Here is a 16,432-nt window from a genome sequence, read left to right as displayed (position 1 = left end):
ATATGTGGCTGGATTTTGATGTTAGAGACAACAGCAGATGCACTTTGTCACTGGAGGAAGTGTTATTAGGGATTATAAACACTATGTGTTTGAGTTAAAATCATCTTAATGCTGGATTTCTTTCAGGTTTTGTCTTCTCCAGATGTTCACTGATGGACTGGAGTGCTGTGGATTATTGTGATGTTTTTATCAGACTCTCATTCTGACGGCACCCATTCACTGCAGAGCATCCATTGATGAGACACTGATGCAATGCTACATTTCTCCAAATCTGATAAAGAAACAAACTCATCCTAATCTTGGATGACCTGAGGGTGAGTGAATGTTATATGTAAAAAGTACTAATATCTAAACATGACTGTATTATATAGTCATCAGAATAATCCAGTACCTCTGCGTCGGCTGCTTGGGTCTGTAACCGTGTCTGAATCCTCAGCATGTCTTTTTCTATCTGCTGTATCCGAGCCACGCGGCCCTGAGGATGCATGATGGAAACTTCATTACCAAACTCTTGGTTTCACTCTGAATTTAGAAGTTCTAGTTTCAAATCATAAGTCTCTAGGTTTCAGCATCTCAGCCCACCTGCGCTCGTTTCTCCATGTCCTGACACGAGCCCAGCTGCTCCTCCATCGCGGCTCTGATCTGCCGGGCTTCGTATTCCAGCTGTCTGCGCGTCATATCGGTCTGAAGAGAAAACTACAGCAGCAGAAGAAGTGTGAAGATACAGAGATCATGCAGTGAATCTGATGCAGTGAAAGCCGCATGCATACTGTACATACTTACATTCTCAGTCAGCGGGAGACTGTCGATCCTTTTGGTGAGGTTTTGTAACTGAGCATAATACCAGTCTTTTTCCTTTTCTTCCTTCTCAAGTTCTGCCATCAACAAAGACCTAATAAAAGCAAAGACAATTTAACTTGCTTTGAATTTTTGACTCCTTAATTTGTTATAGATCAAAGATTTTATGCATCATCTGAAAGCTGAATAAATAATATTTCTGTTTTTGTGAGGAGCACAATATCCGTCTGAGATACAACTATTTGAAAATCTGGAATCTGAGGGAGCAAAGAAATCTAAATATTGAGAAAATCATCTTTAAAAGTGGTTAAAAAGAATTTTTACCAATGCATATTACAAATAAAAAAATAGTTTTTGATACATTTATGGTAGGAAATTAAAAAAATATATCTTCATGGAACATGATCATATTTTAAAGATTTTTGGCATAAAAGAAAAATGGATCATTTTGACCCATACAATGTACTTTTGGCTAGTGCTACAAATATACCCTAGAGACTTCAGACTGGTTTTGTGCTCTAGGGACACAAATGTAGAAAATAATAATAATTATTTTGCTCACCAAGGCTGCATTTATTTAATTAAAAATAAATTAAAAATAAATTAAAAATAAATTAAAAACAATGTGCAATTGTGAAATATTATTGCCATTTAGAATAACAGTTTTCTGTGTGAATCTCTATTAAAGTGTAATTTATTTCTGTGATGCTCCGCTGTATTTTCAGCATCATTCCTCCAGTCTTCAGTGTCACATGATCTTCAGAAATCAGAATAATATGATGATTTACTGCTCAAGAAAAACATTTCTGATTATTATCAATGTTGAACACAGTTAATATTTTTGAGGAAACATGATTTTATTTTTCAGGATTCTTTGATGAATAAAGAGTTCAAAAGAACTTAATCTCTTTATTATCACTTTTGATCAATTTAATGCGTCTTTGCTCAATAAAAGTATTAATTTCTTTCAAAAGCCCAAATGGTAGAACATTAGTGCATATATCAGAATATTTCAAAATGTAAAACTTTGTAACAAGGTTTTAAGCAAAGGAATGTAGCATCTGATACAAACCCTCTATGAGATTTTGAAGAAACGTTTAGTTAACCTGCTAAGAAGGATCTAATCAGCCACATGACCTTCCCATGTGATGCTCAGAATGATCCCTTGTCGCTCACCGTTCCTTCTCCAGCTCCTCCAGGTACCCAGCGCTGTCTCGACCCCCGCCGGTCACCCCTCTCCTGGGGAAGGAGCTCATGGGGCTGGGCCCGGGGCTGCTGTCGGCCGAGTGGGTCGAACCGGACCCCTGCAGAGACGCCTTGGACCTCATCTTCACACCAGAGAAACTGCTGGGGTCATGACTCATTTCTACAGGACAGAAGAGATGATGACGACGACTTCGGGTACCATTGTACAGCCACACAAAAGTTAAACTGAGATGCAAAATTTAGTTGCATTGGTGTATAAGGTATATTTTATAATTACATATAAAAACAAATGAAAAATGCATGTGAATAAAACATTTACAAACATTATAAAACAAATTATTGTGACACGGAGTATGAGAAACATTATAAATGGCAAGCATACACTCATGTATTTTAAAGCACAACAGAAATTTCTCTCTCAAGATGCATGTTTTCCATGCTGGACATTAACTGCACATTTTGATAAAAAGCTTGATTTATATTCTGGAAATGCAGTACATTAAAGAGCTTTTATATTATATTCAGCTTACTGAGCTGCCTTGCTGTCTTCTGACCACACAAACTCTCTAAAGCAGAATCTAACTGAAATGAAACACCCCAAGTGAGCGATTTTGAGTGCCCTGTGTAGTAAGTAACCACAAATGGCATTTTTATTCTGAGAGGGTTTGACATTTCCTTGTTGCTAAGCTAGTGACAAGCATATGTCATGCATAAAAATACACAGCACACAGAAATACTGAATGAAAATTGGACCACAGCAAGTTATGTTTTAAAAAGCTTGCTTTCGGTAGCGCATATGTAATATCTTATTGCAAAATACTACAAGCAAAACCAGGTTTTTTTCATGCACTTGTGCACTTTTGGGCTATTTAGCTTGCAGAATAGTGGACCGAAAAATCATTTAAGTGTTTGTTTTATTACACTTATCTATTTGCACTAGAAGTCGACCGATTTATCGGTTTTGCCGATTAATCGGCACCGATAGTTGATTGCTGGAACAAAAGGTTATCGGCAAAAATCCATGCCGATAGTTTCCCGGGTTGAGTCCGTTGCTGGAGAGGCTGAGAAGGATCTGTTTTCATTATACAGTCAAGAGCGACCTCTAGTGGCTGAAATTACTGACAGCACGTGCTGTGTGTTTAGACACGTGATGCTGCACGCTGAACAGAGCGAGAAAATCCTGCCGTGCCTCAGAGCACCATTCACACAGTTTTCCATTAAATTGTTCTTTAATATAGAATAGAATTATTGTCTATTGTTCAGTAGAATGTACATGTACTACTACTAAAATGAAAACATTATTTTTTAAGGAATAATCACACAACATTTCTTCCATGTTTTAATTTTAATATTAAATCCCCTTTGTTTGCCAAAACAAAAGTTTGCTTAATTTAAAAAGTAATTAAAAGACTAATAAAATGTATGTTTCATGTCTTGATTTAATAACAATAAAAAGTGTAATACACAGAACTTTTGAGGAGAAAAAATCTTTAGGCTTCTTTAAGAAAAAATAAATTAAGTTGTTTTATGAGTTCAAATAATTAGACATGGTAAAACAGAATTTGGTAAGAATTAAAAAAAAATAAAACATTTCATAGGACCCTAATCATGTAATTTTATTTGTGTTTATATTTTTTATTTGTGTTAAACTTTTATTAAATTAATTTGAAAATGTATAAGTTTCATGATTTTATAGATTTACTTTATGATTTCATAATAGGGCTGGGATAAATGATTATTTTTTAAACGATTAATCTAGCGATTATTTTTTTTCGATGCATCGATTAATCTTACGATTAATTTTTCCGGACCGATTCGATTTCGATTATCTCCCCATTAATTGACTACTAACAATTTCTACATGTTGATTTACATATCTGAATGAAAAAACATGAATTCCTTAACATTGCAATATATGTTTATTGCTCTTAAAATTACAAAATAAAAGACTAAGAATGCATTACTTTGCACTTGTATAGAGATAGCATTCAATAAAAGAATGTGAGTGCGCGAGCACGTGTGAAACTTTGGCGTTCCGCCCTTTTTTATCGTGTCTAATGATTTTGGTTAATATGCACGAGGGAGAGAGAGAGAGAGAGAGAGAGAGAGAGAGAGCGAGCAAGACAGCGCTCGTGTAGTTTGAAGAATGTGAGTGCGCAAGCGCGCGTGAAACTTTGGTGTTTCGCCCTTTTTCTATAGTGTTTAATGATTTTGATTAACATGCACAAGGGAAAGAGAGAGCAAGAAGCGCTCGTGTTGTTTGAAGACTGTGAGTGCGCGCGCAGCCGGGGCTCTCTCTCGTACGCGCCCGGTCAGTCATTCGTTGTCCCAGCCCTAATTCATAAACTTTAACTATTAAAAATGAGTGGAGTAAAATGTAAATGGAAAAAACAGAATCCAGAAAATGTAAGTTACAGAATTTGGAAATAAATAAAATGGGATCTAGGAAACAATTAAACCAATTTCATAGGGACCTATTAGAGTGTGGTAATTTCAACATTTACTATTACTATTATTATTCCTACTTTTTTTTGTAAATAAAGCACTATTTTAGCTTTTTCTTTTTTCAGTATCCATTTTAAAAACTATCGATTAATTAATCGGTATCGGCCAGTGTGGTCCAAGTTTGCTATCGGTATCGGCAAAATCCAATATCGGTCGACCTCTAATTTAAACATCATTCCTATCTTTATCTTTTATTGTATTTTTTTATAGAGATTTGTTGATGCATAAATTTCCTGATTTAAATAACATATACATATATATAACACACATATATATATATATATATATATATATATATATATATATATATATATATATATACACACACAAATATACACACATATGAATATATATAAATTAAAGTTATCCATTTAGCAGACGCTTTTATCCAAAGCGACTTACAGTGCAGTCAGGCTGTCAATTTTTACCTATCATGTGTTCCCGGGGAATCGAACCCCCAACCTTGCACTAGCTTGCTTGCTAACGCAATGCTCTACCAGTTGAGATACAGGAGCACTATATACACACACACACACACACACACACACACACACACACACACATATATATATATACACACATATATATACACACACACACAGACTTTTTTGTGTGTGCCTGCTAACAGCATTTTCTGATTTATGGAGTGATAAAAATTGAAATCCTAATATAAACAAAATTTTAAAATATATATAATTTCTCTGGAAATGTATGCAAATTAGTGCATAATTTAATTAATACATAATTAGCATATTTATACATTTCAGAAAATCTGTAATACCTGAAAATTTTGAAAATACAAAATGTACAAAAGAAAATTACAAAATGTGATATAAAAATATAGAACTAAATATATATTTATTTTTATTAATACAAATTAGAAAAAAACAATATATAACACACAATATCATAACTAAAAACATTTAATATATAGAATAAAATAACCATGTTATATGAAATAAAATAAAAAATATACATACTGTAAATTAATAAATAAATAAATCTAAATATTTATGATGATTTGGTAGTAATCGTGTCTAGATGTTTGACTCCACAAACATAACCAATCAAATATTAATTACATTTCAAATTATATATTTTTTTAAAGGTCTAGTCTACTAATATTATAAAAGTAATGTCCTTGGCTTAGATCCTAAAATAACTAATAGATTACAGATATAATAACATTTTCAGCAGCCAAAGACATTGGGCCCTATCTTGCACCCAGCGCAATTGACTTTGTACACCGACGCATGTGTCATTCCTATTTTGCACCCGCGCAAAGCGCGCTTTTCCCTCCACAGAAGCACGTCGCTAAACTAGTGAATGAACTTGCGCTCCCTGGGCGGTTCAGCGCAAAAAAGGAGGCGTGTTCCGTCGCAAACAATCCCTGGTGCTATTTTCCTGTTCCATTAAACAATTGCGCCACTGACCAGAAAAAACCTAGTCTAAAGTCAGTGGCGCGTTGCGCGTTGTTCATTATGCTATTTTAGGGGCGCATGCTTGACCATAATGTATAGCGTGCACAACGCGCATACACTTTGCTCATGTAATCTACACAGATGCAACAGTTATTTTTGCAAATCATAAATTGTTACACTAAAAAAATATTAACACTTGAGATGACGGAAATCATTGTGTTGTGCCACGAAGATGTGAAAAAATAGGCATAAATCTAGCTTACAAATTATTCAGGCTAACTGTAGTAATTAAGGATCAGACATGTTTGAGGTCATATATGTATTTAAGGACATCTGACAAATTGGTTTGTCCGTCAGGAACCAGGAAAAAAAATCGATGAAACAATTGTGGCTATTTCCTCCCACGCTTGTTTAACCGACGCAATTTTGGGTGGGTTTCTCCCATCCCCATACAACACAACATCTCTGTCTCATCAGTCTCCTCGGCTGTGAACCGCTCCTGGTGTGCGCCTGGTAAATACGCCATAATAATAGCAATCCATAATGGCACTTGCGCACCTGCTTTTAAAGGGAATGTTGGATGACCCTCTGATTGGTTTATTTCACGTTACGCCCAAACCACACCTATGAATAATGAAGCTACTTCAGACCAACCCATTTTAGATTTGCGCCGGGCGCAAGAGCCATTTATCCCGCCGGGAAAATAGCAACAGCGCCGAGACCCGCCCACAAAGTTACTTGCGCTTCGCGCTTTGACACTTGCGTTTCAGATCGTTAAAATAGGGCCCATTGTCTTAATATAGTTATTATTTCAATGGAGAAACTATCATGATTTCTATTAGGTGAAATGTTTTCTCTATTAACTTAAACGCAATCTAGATGGACATCTCACTAAATGTATGTAACAAAGCAAGATTATATAATGCTAAAATATGCATTGCTCAAATGAATCCTAAATGAGTCAACTATCCTCACCTTTAAATCTTTCCAAAAAGTCAATCTGCCCTTGCGAATCTTTGGAGTCCTCTTCAATACTTCCTTGTAGGTGCTTCAAAACCTCCTGAAAGAGAAACAGACCTTATTCAAACACTGAAAATACACTATCTGTGTGTGTGGTAGAGATTGAGAAGCCCTCCTTAGATAATATAACATGATGCACAGAAGGAACCGGAAAAAGAAAAAGCATGAGAGATTTCCATCTCCCACCACATGTAAGAAGACTTCTTCAGTCTGACCGAGCTGATAAAGAGAAGAAAACTTGCATCAAAGAGCTTTGAAGTGCTTTGAAGACACACGTGTCAGAGACGTAAACAGCTTTGAAGCTCTAAAGATGCACCTGCTGCTTCTTTAGTGCCATGTTTGTGCATGATTCGGCCGTGATAACGCCTCGATTTCTCTCTGAAGGGGGTTTTTAAGCAATCGCTGCTCTCCCAAACATCAGCGACTCACAGCTTTAAACATCAGCAAACGCAGCATTATGTTGTACAACAAATGCAGCTAAGTTTGGAGATTAAATGACTCTGAATATCAAGAATCTTACGTAACAAAATTTTCGCGTTTTAAGGAGAAAACATGAAAACATGACGCTACGGTGTTCTTGAACCAATCAATCGTTCTACCATCTCTTTGAGAGTCAAAAAAAAGAGCATATGAGGCAACACTAAATTAATATTAATGGCTCCTGATGATATATTGAGATCTTGTGATGAAAAATGATCAGAAACTGAAGATTATTTACATAATATTACCTGTAATCCAGAAACTTAGATTAAGGGAAAATCTGACTGTTTTCCATGTTTCAATAAACTGTTTTACTTCACTAGTTTTTTTTAGCATTGTTGAATTATACGTGACATAAAAGAGCACAAAAAGTCAATTTTGAGATTTATGCATCATCTGGAAGCTTAAATAATCTTTCCATTGATGTAACATTTATTAGAATCGAACAAAATTTGTCTGAGATACAACCATTTGAAAATCATCTTTAAAGTTGTTCAAATTAATTCTTAGCAATGCATATTACTAAAACAAAAATGAAGTCTTGATATATTTACGGTAGGAAATGTACAAAATATCTTCATGGAACATGATCTTTACTTGATATCCTAATGATTTTTGGCATAAAAGAAAAATCTATAATTTTGACACACACAGTGTATTTTAGGTTATTTCTACAAATATACCCATAGACTTAAGACTATTTTTGTGCTCCAGGGTCCCATATTATGAATTCACCAAATAATGATGTGAAACATGGATGTTTAACATGTCTAAAGCATTTAAAGTGAATAAACTAGTCTTCATCAGTTCACTTGTGTACAAAAACAATGAAAAACCATTAAAACCAAAAAAAAGCATGGCGTCTAGACGAGTAAACAAACAGCAAATGTTCATTTTTGGGTGAATTATGCCTGTAATGTTACAAACTTGATCAAATTGTATAGTTACATTAATGAACATCCACTAGAAATGACTGATCAACATGAATGCATCTTGGCACACTGATAGCAAAGTCCAGGAAAAAACACATTTGGAGAACTTACCGCTGAGGTTTTGCTCAATGTCCATTTACGGCTTCATAAATGTCCTAAAACCATATCAAGTACGAGAAATATGCAGCGCTCATGTTTGGAAGCCGAAAGAGCCCAAACAATGTGACTGCCTTACAGGAAACGGCTACCCCCCATCCCTTCCCGGAGACCCAAAGCCTGACGGAGAACACAGATGCTTCCCCATTTCGGCTCAATGGACCACCGTTCCCAACCGGCTCACAGAGAAGGCTGGAGGTGTCCAGAAGGGAAAGGTCACGCATGAGCTCGCCATTTATCTTCCCTAATCCAGTAGAAATGAACAGCACGGGGTTACTCAGTGTCTCAGAAGTCATCGGGTGTTTTCTCCCAAAGGAGCTTGACGTCACACTTATATGTCTCAGGAAACAACATCTTCATTATATGGGAGGGATCACATGATTACAGACTCCTTTACTACACTGTGAGTCACAGAGATAGTGAATCAAATGATGACATGACAAGGTTATTATTCTCTGCTCGTTCAACAAAATGTGGAATTGAATGGCCTCTATTTTTGTTCTTAAGAAATGTGTCTGGTCTTATTACGCACAAAATACACTAAATTAAAATAAAATAATTTAAACATAAAATATAATAAAAAATGTAAATGCACACTTAAAATTATATAAACAAAAATAATAACAAAGTAATAAAATAAATTATATGTAATATACAAATTTAAATCACGAAATTAAAAGTATATTGAAAGTATAAAAATAAATACATTTAAAAATAAAAAATTTGTAAATTTGTTTTATAAAAAACAAAATTAAAATGAAATCAAAATATATAAAATAAAAAGTACAATAAAAAACAAACATTAATATTAAATAATTATACTAATAAAAAAAAAAAAATATATGATAAAATGCATAATATTTACAAAAATAAAATATAAAAACAAAAAAATATGAAATTAAAAATTAATTAATATAATTACAAGAAAATGTATTTTTATTATATCATGTAAAAAATATTTAAAAATAAACAAAAAATAATAAATATATAATATACTTTGAAAAAATATATGAAATGAATTTGAAAATAAATTGGATTAAAATTATAATAAAACTTAAAGAATAGCCACAGCACTAGATATCTGAGTTAGCAAACATATCAATATTATAAAATATATTACGTAAGTTAACTGCATTGGGAATTCTGATCCATGTTTTAAAAGGTCTAGACTTCTAATATAACAAGAGTGATTTGCTGACATCCTAAAATAACCTTTATGTGAGTAGATTTCAGCTGTAATAACATTTTCAACAGCCAAATCCACATCTGGATGGTCTTCAGTATCCTAATGTGTCTCTGAGGCTATAATGGAGTCCCGGTTTTGCTCTTCCCAGAGTCAGTGTCCGAAGGAATCGGGTTACCGTGATGCAGATGCCCTTGGTACAATATTAGAGCCATCCACCCCCTCATGTGTGGAGCTGCAAGCACACAACGCTTTTAAAAATGTCATCCTATCCTCCCAGTAATGGAAATCAATGCTCCTAGGTAGCCATCAGCAGGGAGCCCGAAATACCCGCATCTCTGAGCGTTTATCTGAACTGGAGAAAACATCACATGACACACATGGTATGTACTTAGAAAAAAACAAGCATGGCGACAGACGACAAACAAGATTTAAAACATGAAACTGGCCACTCTTCTATAATAAAAAAAAAAAAAAAAAAAAAAAAAAAAGCACAATGAATGAAATTATGCGGGATCCCTCAACAACAACTTCTTTGAGAAAAAACAAAACAAGACTGAGAAATAGTGATTTTTTTTGGTCAAAAAGTAAACAAAACTTAAGTTTAATAATCAATTAAATAATCAAATTTACACATTTTTTTTTATTTAAACTATACAGGGTGTTTTTATTGAAATACAAGCATTAAAATATAAACATTTTAACAGCAGCTACAATAAAAACTTGTTTATAAAACTGAGTTCCAGTCCTTGATTCTGATTGGCTGAGCCACGTTCAAACTGTTGTAAATTACAAAGTAACAAACACCTTTGTTTACTTTGTGTGTGTTGCTCGGCAACCACTTTGTTGGAACCACAACTGTTTCTGAAGAGTTACATTGTTTGGTGGAAGAATACGGTTTTAATTAAAATCATTACATTTTATTTGCTCTGTCTTATTATATTGAACTTTACTACGAATACGGCATAACAGTTTTATAAAAGCAATAAGCCCTGTGTGGCCGTGGTTTACAGTGAATTTATAACAGCTAAGGGGCGTTGTTAGGCACAACATATTTATTCAAATATACAAAAAAAAACAGGTCAAATGATTTTTTCCCTTAACTATTTAGTCCAATTTTTATTTTTAATTTATTTTGGTAAAATATTTTCGGTTGCCAAAATCAGTGTTAATTTAGTATCATCGAGATACTATAACAGTTTTTAATCAATCTTTTAAAAAATATATAATTTTTTTAATTATATATTTATATTCTCTTTAAGTTATTTAGTTTTTTTTATATAAATTTTTATTTTAGTTTTAGTTATTGTAGTTCATCAAGTTGGCAACTAACTAGAAGTTTAAGTTTTTTTTATATTTAATTTTATTTCACTTCATTATATTCATCACTTTTAAGAACCCAGAAAACACTTTATGAAGAAAACAAGATGTCCTTCAACACCGCACTTGTCTGGGCAAGGTGCAAACTACATCCAGTAAATCCAGCAGAGATGTTATACGAGACGATTACAGCATTCTGAGTCATTACTGTAGGAACTGAGAAGCTTTGTATGATGTGGGCATCGCAATTACGAGTTACTGAGCTCATCCGTAGAGAAAGTGAACTTGGGAACCTCTAGCGTCAACGTGACCAAATCAAGGAAAAACCGTGTCATAATTCAGAAGCATTCTGAAGAGAAATGAATCTGAAGCAGAACGACACACCTCCTGTGACTCATGTGAACCCCCAGCACTAAAACATCAGCTGGAATTGGAAATGACAACCCACTCAAAACAAGCGATAAATCCTCTCTTTTCTTTGTAGCCGATGTGAAGAATTCTTAGAATGGGGGCTGGAAGATTTAGAGGGGGAAAAACATGCAATTTTTATGATAAATACTGTGACTGCAATTAAAAATTTGATTAAATTTTTTTTCCCAGGTTTATTAGTAGTGCTGCACAATAAATAAACATTTATACTAAATTAATAATACATTAAAATTGCGAACTAAAAATAAAAAAGTAGTATTTAAATGTTTAAGTAAAGTATTTAAATTACATCTCAAAAATTATAATATTAGTATTTTTATATAAAAAAAAATTATAATATATACATTTTATTAAACATTCCAGGCTTAGTTGTAGCACTGCACAATAATATTTATTAGCTACTATGAGTATTTAATTATAGTACTGTTAGTAATTATAAGTACTAAATAAAATAGAATATTAATTAGTAAATAAAAAATTAAACGTACTGAAAAATAAAATTATTGTAATATTTCACTGTGCGATAAAAACAAGTATTGAATAATATAAAATTATTATTTTTATTACAATACTAATCTAAATTCCTTATATTTTCAAATGTTAAACCATCAAACTTATCTATTTAGACAGTCTGCATTGATCCTAACTGGACAGGTAAAAGTTAACACAAAATTAAATTAAAAATGCAAAACTTTTACTGTGATTAAACGTCTCCTAACCAGGCATGACAAGTTAAGAAACTATAAGTCACTTAAAAAACCCAAATGGACTCTTGCATTGCTCTCAAGTTTTAATAAATGAAAAAGCTCTGGGCATTTGATTTGTGAGCGCATAGAGGGGAATCCCAGAAACGCTGTTTATTTTCTGCCTGCAGAAGATTGTTTCAGCCGCCGGAAGGGAAGGGAAGTGACAGCAGGATGGAGCCGTGCTGCATTCATCCAACAAACAAAGACAGGAAGGGAGACTATTTAAATTAAGCTGTGAGCAAAACGGATGGGGCCTTTAAACACTTCCATGAGAAATAGGAAGTGATTTCGATGCTGGAAAAACTGGAGCAAGCAGATCTCGTGAATAAAAAATGAAAGTGTTTATCGTTTAGGGAACCCGCAGGGCATTTCTGATGAATGAGAAAACCACTGCAACATTGATCATATGCATCTGTTTACATAAGAAATTGCTAGTTTTTCCGTCCACATGTGTTTTTTTGTTCGGGAGGTTTTGTACTCGTTCATAAGTTGCGTTATAGTGCCCCCCAGTGTATAACAGTGAAAACACAAAAAGCTGTCAAAACTTGTCTTTGGCCGGGAAGTATTTTCATGTAAAAGAAGAAATAACTCGTCCATGGCGGAGAAAGAGTTAATAGTTCTGCACGCCTGAGCATTAGCTGTTTTTCACTTCCATCCTTCGTAGACAATTATATATTACTTAAAACATTATACAGTTTTCATTTATATGCTGTCTATAGCTGATGATCGCATTATTTATCATATGCATCTGTTTACATAAGAGATTGCTTATTTTCCCGTCCCGTTCATGTGTGTTTTTGTTTTGGGAGGTTTTGTATTCGTTCAGAAGATGCGTCTGGTTGACTATGACTTGTATACATTTTTCTGAACATTCCTGTTATTTGCACATAAACTGATCCCCCTTTTAAAGCTACTACTAAATATTGTAGAAACTGTAAACTTGCTTTTCAATGATTTGTATCGTAAAAAGCTCTATACAAATAAACTTGAATTGAATGCATAATTACGCCCCCCAGTGTATAACAGTGAAAACACAAAAAGCCGTAAAAACTTGTCAATGGCAGGGAAAGAGTTGATATATTAATATATTATAAATGTTATATATATTTAGGGCTGGGTACCGAACTTCGATGACTTTATGGTATCGAACGAAAAACTTCGATACTATGAGTATCGAAAAATTATTTATCTTTCGGTGCCAAATGCCAAGCGGCCGTTTTTCTTTTTCTTTTTTTTTGCCAAGCGGCTGTGTCTGTGTGAGCTTGTAGCATACGTGCATGTAAGGAACCAAATTCGCCGTGATTGGCTGTCCACCAACACGTGTCGTGACGGGACGGGGAGGATTTCTGAAAAAACTCGCAGTCACACAACACAACTGTAGTTGTTTTTTCTCAAAACGTTTCCGGCTACACTTTATTAAAGTCATGCCGAGTCAGCAATGTGCAACATATGCAATAATAGTATTGCAACCAAAGCCGGTGTTAATGATGCATCTGTTTGGATGAGTGTTTTGCCCTCCCTCCCTGTTTAGTTTGGTCTACTCTATTGCGTATCTTGAAACGCTCCTTTCACGTAGTCTACAAAACAGAGAGAGAGAGAAAGATTTATCCAGTACAGCGAATTTCGATACTCGAAAGATGAATTAATTTTCTGTACGCACATTGTCTGAAATGCTGCTCACAGCGCGTGCTTTGAATGAGTGAGCGCAAGCTCCGAACGCGCGTGAATTGTTTAAAATGCTTGAATCAGCAATATTTAGAAACAAATGCAAACAATCGGCTATGATCCATTTCACCCCTTCAAGCGAGTGAACAACGTGAAGCAAGTGAAGTTAGGAATTTTACATCACTATTCACGATAGCCCATCGGACTTGAAAACACAATAGCCCCAGGAGGTGGGGCTAACTGGTTTTGTTAAACAAAATAAATGATTGTTTTAAAACATTGACTCAAAAGAATCATGGGTTCACTAATCTGATCATGAACTTGTATTACCGAGTCAAAGATGAGCTATTATTGAACATCTCGAATTAATAAAGACTTCAAGTTCATCTGTAAAGCACATAAAGCTATTGTCTATTTCATGCATGATTCATATGGATCTGCTAACTGAATGCAAAGAGTGAGTTCTAGAAGAATGTTTGTGTCTTGATGAGCATGTATCGCTAAATGAACAGCTGTTGTTCTTTTATTTTTTCAACGGAGGATCAGTTGCCCTATTGGTTAAAATCCCCAAATTGTTTACTTAAATATAAAATTAATAAAATGACATAAAACAGGGGCGTTTGCGTTATGATGTGGTGGGCTGCTGTGGGCCAGAAAGCCTGGGCAACTTTTTGGTCCCAGTCCGCCGCTGAATAGCACACCCCTATCCAAAAAGCACAACCAGTTGTATTAATAATGTTATCCTGAGTGTGAAGTGTTACCAGAATTTGTTTTAATTAAGGTGAAAAATAAAAGTTGTGTGTTTAATGTATTTGTGCTGATGTTGAAATTGATTTCAAAACATATGGTATCAAAAAAGTATTGTTAGGAACCGGTATCGAAACTGAGGTATCGAAATTGGCACCGGATCGAAAGATTTTGAACAATACCCAGCCCTATATATATTAGTGATGTATTTCTATATATATTGTGAGTTAATGCATGCAATTCATATTTTTCAGTTTAACATGTTAAAAATATTTTACGCAAGGGGCGGAGCTAGAGTTGGCCACAACTGCAGCTTCTATCTTTTCATTTTTTGTCAAGAATTGTGTTTATTTAGACACAAAACATCTTTAGGACCACATCGAAAAGGAGACTTTTCACTCTGTAGTGAGTCAGAAAAGGTGAAGAGTTACGAGAAACTAAGATGCGCGTCAGATCCGCATCACGTTCAGCAGCAGCAGCTCTTAAAGCAGCTGAAATAACCTCATAACAGCTACTGTGATGCTGCTCATCACATAATAAAAGAAAAAATTATTAATCATCAGGGCACTCTATGTGTCCAGTATCAGATCATCTTGATGAAAAAGTTTACATCCAAAAGCTATTACACAAGCCAAACATCAACAGCGATATCACTTCCTGAGACCCGACACAGACAAATAAGATTTTTCTCTTTCTGAGAATCAAATGAGTGTCTAGGGAACGTCTGTGGCATGAGGCCTTCTTTAGAGCAAGTTCCTTTGGACACTAAATGAAAGCATGCAAAAGGCAAAATTAAATTTTCTCATTTAGCAGACGCTTTAATCCAAAGCAACTTACATTTGAGCAAAATTAAAGTATTGAAAATTAACAAAAGGGCAATATTATGTCAAAAGGGGTCATATTAACTTGTACAGGGTTGACACAACTTGAGGGTGAGTAAATGATGAAAGGATTTTAATTTTAATTTCTCAATGCACACCTGGCAGGCTGTCTCTTCCACTTCAAAAGCTGGACTCAAAGAAGAGCATGCGAGTCCTGCCTTTGGTGTCCAGAGCTGAGAGAAGGAAGAGTGCTTGGTGGGAAATCACTGCCATTTTTAGCCTTTAAAGTCCACGGCATTAAAAGAACCGTACAGCGTTTGGATGACAAAACAAGGTGCTGAGGAGTTTAAATACAAACCCTTTGAGGATGAACAGAACCTGACTGGAGGTAGGAGGAAAAAGTATAGTAGTGTAGTCGTATAGTCAGTCTTTTTCTACTAGCACTCTTTCTTTAAAACGCTGAAGTGAACACTCAGAGAATGTATTGTAATGTGCACATTACTATGTGAATTTAATAAATGCAACGTGCCAAACATCTTTCCATCGTTTCTGTTGTTAAAAGAGAAACGAGAAAAATAAGAGAAAAAAAAGCAATTATTCTTATTATTATATCATTATAGTTGCATAAATATTATTATATAAACTAATTGTTATTTTTATGTAAAACTTCAAAAGTTCAATACTGTTGTTCTGATTTTTCATAGTTTTTTTTTTGTGTGTGTAAAAATCTTTTTTATAATTATTATTAAAAATAATAGCAATTGTGTTTTCCCCAATTTATTCTGCATGGTACAGCAAGCAAATATTCTGAAAGTCAATATAATTTTTTCCCCTAAATCATAATGAAAGATTATGAAAATTGTTTTATTCCCAAGAATAATGCGTGTATGTGTGTGTGTGTGTGTGTGTGTATCTCTTTAGGTATAGGTATATATGTAGGTATATTTGTAGCATTTTATCACTTCCGGTTCCCTCATCTCGAAGTCATTGGAGCTTTTAAAGT

The 16,432-nt window shown here is 34.3% G+C and overlaps 1 protein-coding gene across 4 annotated transcripts in view; it reads right to left on the bottom strand.

Moving 5' to 3' along the window:
• The window catches only part of LOC113054750 (adenomatous polyposis coli protein-like), a 35,692-nt gene that overhangs the window by 12,569 nt on the left and 6,691 nt on the right, over positions 1-16,432 (bottom strand). For 3 of the 4 annotated variants that reach the window (XM_026220525.1, XM_026220528.1, XM_026220527.1), the window contains 5 exons: positions 6,906-6,990; positions 1,975-2,164; positions 784-892; positions 583-696; positions 392-475 (listed from right to left, as the gene is read on the bottom strand). In XM_026220525.1, coding sequence (XP_026076310.1) covers positions 392-475; positions 583-696; positions 784-892; positions 1,975-2,164; positions 6,906-6,990 — 582 coding nt within the window. Of the gene's footprint in view, positions 1-391; positions 476-582; positions 697-783; positions 893-1,974; positions 2,165-6,905; positions 6,991-8,473; positions 8,997-16,432 lie in introns of those variants that run through there. The other variant, XM_026220529.1, reaches the window with a different exon arrangement.

The sequence above is a fragment of the Carassius auratus genome, chromosome 35, assembly GCF_003368295.1.
Source record: "Carassius auratus strain Wakin chromosome 35, ASM336829v1, whole genome shotgun sequence".
NCBI classification, from domain to species: domain Eukaryota; kingdom Metazoa; phylum Chordata; class Actinopteri; order Cypriniformes; family Cyprinidae; genus Carassius; species Carassius auratus.
The sequence above is the reverse complement of the archived record's forward strand: the minus strand, read 5'-3'. Positions and strand labels throughout refer to the sequence as shown.